General features: G+C 41.4%; 1 protein-coding gene across 1 annotated transcript; it reads right to left on the reverse strand.

The window, feature by feature from the left end:
* Positions 1-356: 356 nt before the first annotated feature.
* Positions 357-6,381, reverse strand: LOC119731476 (retinoschisin-like). The gene is made up of 3 exons (XM_038204658.1): positions 6,253-6,381; positions 2,388-2,593; positions 357-827 (listed from the first exon to the last, which is right to left on the reverse strand). The coding sequence occupies exons 1-3, from the start codon at positions 6,350-6,352 to the stop codon at positions 690-692; spliced, it is 444 nt and encodes a 147-aa protein (XP_038060586.1). The 5' UTR covers positions 6,353-6,381; the 3' UTR covers positions 357-689.
* Between the last annotated feature and the right edge of the window lie 726 nt (positions 6,382-7,107).

Genomic DNA, 7,107 nt, shown 5'->3' on the forward strand with positions numbered 1-7,107 from the left:
AGGAACTTTAGAATTCTTTTTCTTTTCTTTGGGCCCCATTTTACTGGTATCATAACATTATCAGAAGCTCAGGGGCTGCATCCGCCCCCAGATTTGGGCTTAATATGAAATAAATAGAGCGAGTGTTTCTCAAATGCTTTTTTTCCGAATTACAAAATTTCAGGATAATAATTTCTCCCATACTAATTCTTTGTAGACACACCGTACCTACTAGCAACTAACACATAATAATTCTTCTTTTTTTTATTACGAGGATAATTCTTTCTTAAATTCGTACATAACATTTCTCGTATTCGTTGTCATGTTCTAAAGTTATATTAAGTCACAGGAAAAAAGCAAGCTTGCTTTAGGACGGTCCAGATTTTTCTGGAGATTTGCCTTTCTTTATAAAGTGTACTCCCAGGGTTTGTTTTCACTCTAAGTCTTACCAATCAGCTAATTATCTATACGTACACCCTGACTAACGATTAACCAGTATGCATTTTAAATGCATCAGTAATATAGATTCACAAATTTGAAAAAAAATAAAAAGAACTAATAATATTCATCAAATTTCATTCAAATTACCGAATTATTCTTGAGTATAGCCGGTATTTACAAGCATGAATATTTTCGTTTGGTTCTACGACAGAGCTACTTTTAACGTTGAAATCACTTGACTCACTCGTCGGCAATGTAATAAGTCTGACTTAATAGCAGCCAATCACTTCAAACCTCATGCTACAGGACGATTTCCAGTCAGTGGGGTGAATGCGCAGGATTCTGGTGCGCAAGGCAAACGGCAGGCGAGTAGTTACCAGGGTGTTCCTGTCCTTGTTACCAGGGAACTGTTCAAAAAAGAAGAATGGTGTGTTCAGGTTGTAGACATTCGAATGGATTCATTATGTCCCGTGGCATATCCAGAGGGGGGGGGGGCAGGGGGAGGGGCAGGGGCACCGTGCACCAACCCGGATGAGTTTTGAAAGATATTTTGCTCAGTAAGTATTTCTATAAATGTTAAGAGAGTTCTGACATCAACCCAAAAAAAGAAAACCAGCTAAAAAAAAGGCAATGCAATGTGCCGTGAAAATCGGCACATAATTTATTTTCCAGTATGCATAATAATGGTTTTGAAGAGGGCTCCCATTTGGAAGATGGTCCTCCCCCCGCTTTTTGATTTTCGGAGGCCAAGTGTCGGAAGAAAAAAAATCATGTCTACATTTCGCTGTGGATGTGCGGTTGCCCCCCTCACATCAAAAGCTGGATACGCTACTAATTATGTCGTAACAATAGTCAGCAAAACGACTTTTGATATTTTGATACCTTGAAACATTTCTATTAGTCAGAAGACTCATACCAATTTTTGACAAGATCGTGACCCAACTGGTCCAAAGCACCAAACTTGGTAGATATGGTGTTGTAGCCTTAGAGAAGATATTTAGAAGGGGTGACACCTGAAATTCTTTTGGGAAGGGTGCCTAATTTGCATAAATCGTTAATCAATACCGTGTTATATATTTATTCCCATATTTGAGTACATTTTTTATTTTATTTTTTGAAAAGTATATTTTGGGATTCAACTTACACATCCTTACTTCAATAACATTTTCTAAAGCATTTAAGACTGACTGGATAATTATGAGGACATAGTAACAATCAAAAATGGCTACTATTATACCCTCGCTCATTAACCTTGTCTCCAGAACTGATATCATCAAGTAGTCTTGCCAAATAGTATTGTTGAGCTTCAAATTCACCAAGTTGCTTACTGGCACAGTTACTCGATTAAAAGTTCATGGAAAATCATGTGGACAATGATAACATTGTGATATTTAACCCAGAAAACAAAAACGGGGAGCTTGATCAAATCCCCCACGATAGGCTTCGCGTAATTTTTAGCCCAATTTACGGACACCTCATTTTCCCCCTTTTTTGTTTTTCGTGGGCTAAATATCAAGATGATTAATGTTTCACATGATTTCTCATTTATTTTTGCTAGGATAACTGTCAATACTGAGGTTTGGCAAGACTACTTGATGATATCTGAGGGAAAAGGAAATGCGCGCAACTTTAGGGTATAATGGTAGCCATTTTGGATCTTTATTATGTCCTCATAATCTTCAAGTCTCCGATATTCTTTAGAAAATATTATTTAAGTAAGGATATGTAAGTAAAATCCCCAAAATATGCTTTTCAAAAATAACAAAAATAAAGATCTACCCAAATATGGGAATAAATATAACACAACAGGGATGAACGCTTCATGCAAATTAGGCACTCTTCCCAAAAGAATTTCAGGTGTCACGTCTTCTAAATATCTTCTTTAGGGCTATAATAATCTATCTGCCAAATTTGGTGCTTTGGACCAGTCGGTCACGATTCCAACCGTTTGCAACCTGACTATATACCTTTATTGGTGTGCCGTCTGCATCAATCACGTTATTCCAGGACTGACCGTCATCACTGTACGTCACTTGGTACTCCGTCACCCACTGGTCGATGTCTCCACGCCCCTGGGTGATCAGACCAGTGATGGTGACTGTGCCAACGAAGTCAACCTGTATCCATGGACTTTTATCAGTGCGGTAATCGTTAACCCACCCTGCAGCGCGTCCTGTACAACAACAAAAAACCTAAGATTTCTTACTGCATTCAACGATTTAGCCATATTGCAGGAGATCTGGCTCAAATTTGGACTTCGAGGTATGTTTAACAATCTTTGCCAATAATCTTTGTTTGACCCAACGCTAGACGACTAAGTTGACTAGCGTATCGTCCATGGGCGTTTTTTGGCCATTTTGAAAGGGGGGGGTGTCGAATCACGAAATTTGCCGACGAGCCGTCACACAAAATATTTGATAATTTCCGCCCCAAAAGATCCCTTAATTAAATCCATTTCTAATTCCCCCACATCATGTATCATAATGGTTTATTATGTTGATTACTTTGAATGGAATTAATGGAATTAAGTTCAACTTCAAACTAAAGAAAATCGTAAAAACTGGCCCTATCATATTGAAAACGTTTTGGACATGCTCATCGCAAAACTGCGTGTACACGCCCACAGTACCTGTGGGCATACCTTGTTCAGGCCCATTCCCTTGATCCCAGCCTGGGGGTTCCTTAAATCCTAAAGTGGATTGCTTTTTATATGCGAGCAGGGAGCGCGAAGCCCTGAAGGCGTGGGGTCCGGGGCCGCCTGAGGGCCCCGAAAAAGTTTTGGATTTTAGATGCTCTGTGGTGCAATCTGAAGGATTTTCTGACGACTTATGCCGACCGCATTCCTGACGCACTTTCGACGCAATACGTCGGCATTCGCTATGAGTTCGTTCAGCGTGCGTTGTTTCTGCGCTGCAAGTACGCTATGTATACGTCCAATATTGGCGGCTCATATGCTGACGGGGTGCGTGCCGGAAGGTCAGCGTATTACCGCGTATGAACCGCTAAATCCCCCACGAACACATAGCGTGATCGTACCGCGCACGACCGATGCGGGACCGATGCGCTGCGTATTTATAACTTATGACCTGCGTAACAGCGTACGCAGCGTAGTTTTGTGCATGCCCAAAACTATCCGGCGAACTGGGCCGCACCATGCGTATGCCTGCGTACATAAGACTTCCACAAAACGATAGAAATGCATATGAGGTGCGTATCGTGCGTACGTCTGCGTATGAAAAAAATGTCAATGCGCAACTCATAAGGAATTAGGATACGCAGAAGTGTGACAGGGCCCTTAGGGAGATGAGGGAGGGAGGGGGTTGGAGGTCATCACAGTTGATGTATTACATCACAAATATTACATCAAACTGAAGCTTGACAATCTTTCGAGTTTTGCCCTCTTTAGCTTGAGCCATGGATTTGAGTCGTCACCAAGGGGGGGGGGGGCGGAGGGGGCCCCGAGAAGATCATGAACGATGGTCTGTGTGCCTCTTCCATTCGTAACAAAAGGGTTGTGTACAATGGTGATAATAGAAATATCCCTTTTAAAGTCGTTATTTGTACGCTTTCTTTTTTCTACAGTCTTAATTCAAACACTTGTTCCATACCAAATGTGCATATTAGTCTAGGATTGAAAGGCAAATTATATAAAAGAGTCTGTATTTGCTTCGTTCTGTCATGCAGCGAGTCCTGTACGCCGACACGTGGTCCATGCACTTACAGTGTATCGTACAAACTTCATGACGCCCCTATAATTCCTGCTTAAAAACGATTTTTTTTTTGTGGAAATGCTTTTTTGACATTTTGGTTTTTATTTCCAAAAAAGATCATCGAAGGTCTAATCTTTACTCCGTAGTCGTTTAAAGAAAATCTCTGAGTTCAACATGACCGTTTTTTTAATCAAATTGATGAACATGACGTAAGTAAAAGTGGTTCATCTCCACGGTACTTTTGCTGTGTTTCAGTGTGGCGTGATGACTGTGTGTGGGTCAGCGCACGGCCGTTGGGCGCTAGTCTGATTCCCAGACCTGACAATTATTCCCCACGCTCACGTCTAAAATTGTAGGTCAGGCAGCCTATGTGACTAAAAGTAAAAAATGACGACATTGATGGCCCTTTTTTAAAGCTCGGCTTCGTTTCCGACTTCACCTAATCATTGATAGCTTTTAATGTTCTGATCAAATATTTAAATAAATCAATTGCTTCGTATAAACATACGGTCGTCAAATTCAAAATAGTACATGACGCTGCAAAGTTCGCCCGTACGATCCGAGTATACTTGATGCACAAAATCGTCGTTGAATTTCAAGTTTTCTAAATGAAAGAAATGGATATTAATTATCAACTCATTTAACAGTTTTTAAAAATCAATTAGCAGTTAATTAAACATATATTGTACTCGGAAATACTCGGGCGCTTATGCATAATGCGGACGTGCAAGAAACAACATTTGTGTTGGTGTTGTGTGTATTATGTGACGCACACACGACGTGTAATGTACATTGAATGGAAACGGCGGGAAATACGTATATGTATGCCACAAAAGTCCACCGCGTGCGATGTAAACATATATTCATCCGTCTTTTCTCAAGAACGGTAAGACATTAGGTTAGTTTCCTTTTAAGACATTAGAAAGAGTATAAAGAAACAACCCTAACAACATAATAATTTCATGAATTTCAGGCCGAATAATACCCCTTATTTAAAAGGGCCAGAACCCGATTTAACTAAACGATGCGACGCGTCGCAACTCAAGTTACGACGTGTAAAGCCCGGTTCATACTTCACGCGAAAGCATGTGCGAAGCGAAATTCATGTCGTCAACAATGGTGGACGCGCTTCGAATGTATTGTTGACGTCACGAATTTCGCTTCGCTTTCGCTTTCGCTTGAAGTATGAACCGGGCTTAACACGTCGCAATTCGCGATGCGTCGTATCATCCATTAAAACTTGCGATGTGTTGAATGCGTTGTATCCAAGTGGTCATTGCCAAATAAGAAGAGTCCTTTTCTTAGCCAGTTTTATGCCTTAATCATCACATAAACGAGATTATAATACCGAGGCAGAGTGTGTAAAGTTGTAAATAGAAAATTCATTGAATAATTATGAAATAACCTGGAATATTGCAGTTACAATTTCAAAGTAGCTATACAGTCCACTGAGAGCTTGTTTTCCTTTAAAATTGCATCACACGGCCGCCATTTTATTTGACGCTTTAACAAATTTTGGGCGGAGATCCGACGACTGATTGTTGAATATCAGATGACTATTTACTGTACGCTGACTAAAGACATAAAACAGTCATCAAGTTGTGCTATAAATACACCTACGACGCGTCGCACTTGCGGCGTGTTTTGTGAAATGGATCGCAGGACGCGTCACAGCTGCAACGCATCGTAGAGATACAACGCGTCGCAGCGCTGTGATACATCGTAAGTTACGAAGAGTTTGATGAAATCGGGTGCAGGTTTATATTTTGACCATCTCTCAGCCGGGGGGGGGGGCCTAATATGTTGGCCATCGAGTGACGATTTTGGAATTATGGCTAATTAATTATTCATGCACGAATGCTTTGTGTACACTGCGTTCATGGGGAAATTCAGTTTGCGTCGGAATTCTTTTTTAATGTTTTCGGTATCGAAAGATGCGCAAGGCTCGTAGCTAAATAGTCAGAACAGCTCAGGTCGCAATTTTTTTTTTCAAGGCTATCGCGGAAAAAGTCGAGGGGGAGGGGGCGGATTCCGCCCGGCGTTTTTAGGGTGAAACAACTGTCTTTTCTTTTAAATGGCTGTTCGAATTATAACGTGGTTAGTCTCAAATACAAATGCTTACCTTGAAAATTAAGCCTGGCCCTGGGTGGGACGTAGCTAGCGAGGTTGAACTTAAAAGACGAAGCTGTGATGCGTTCATCCCGGATGCGACCATCTTCCATCCCGAGAGGTCCCTCCACAGAGCAAGAAGAGTCACCTGAGGAAGAGTGTGCGATTGTTTTGAGAACAGGTTTTGTACCGAATCCCATTTGAATAAAAAAAGAAGAAAAAATAGTAATGGGTCTTTTCCGCAACCCAGGGTACTTGCAACGTCAATTAACATTAAGAAAGGGAGCCCTCTATCTTGCCCGCTGTTACAGGGACGCATTTGAGTCCCCCCATTTGCATGTCGCTGCCTCGCTATTATCGATCGGTACTACTATGTCGATAAATAAAGAAAAACATCCCAGACATGTCAAAAATACTATTTAACGCACACAATTTGGATAGTCAAGACAAAAGTCAGAGAAAACGGTAACGTCGGACCACATACCACAGCGATATCGACATCGTGCATGAGCTGCCACGCTGGTCAAAAGTCTGCTTGCGCTAATTAACCATGCGCATCGTTTACAAAAAAACTTTGCAACAATTCGTCAACTGCTGCCCTTTGGGCAGCAGGTACTTTCCCGCACTACGCAAGACCCTATTCATAGCAATACAACAAAAAGCCACGTGCCAGACAATGTCCAGACAGTTGCCAGACAGTGCGCTGGAAAGATAATTGACTGGCGGCTGTGGTATGCAGTTATGAAGGTAGCCTTGGTCAAGGCGCTAGTTGTTATTCATCCGGCCGTAGCGCGGTAAACGATATCTTCTCTAGCGCTATGCATGCAGTCATAATATGTCTATGCATGCAGTGCATTAAAAATACAGC

This window comes from Patiria miniata, unplaced genomic scaffold (genome assembly GCF_015706575.1).
Source record: "Patiria miniata isolate m_02_andy unplaced genomic scaffold, ASM1570657v1 HiC_scaffold_23, whole genome shotgun sequence".
Taxonomy (NCBI): Eukaryota; Metazoa; Echinodermata; class Asteroidea; order Valvatida; family Asterinidae; genus Patiria; species Patiria miniata.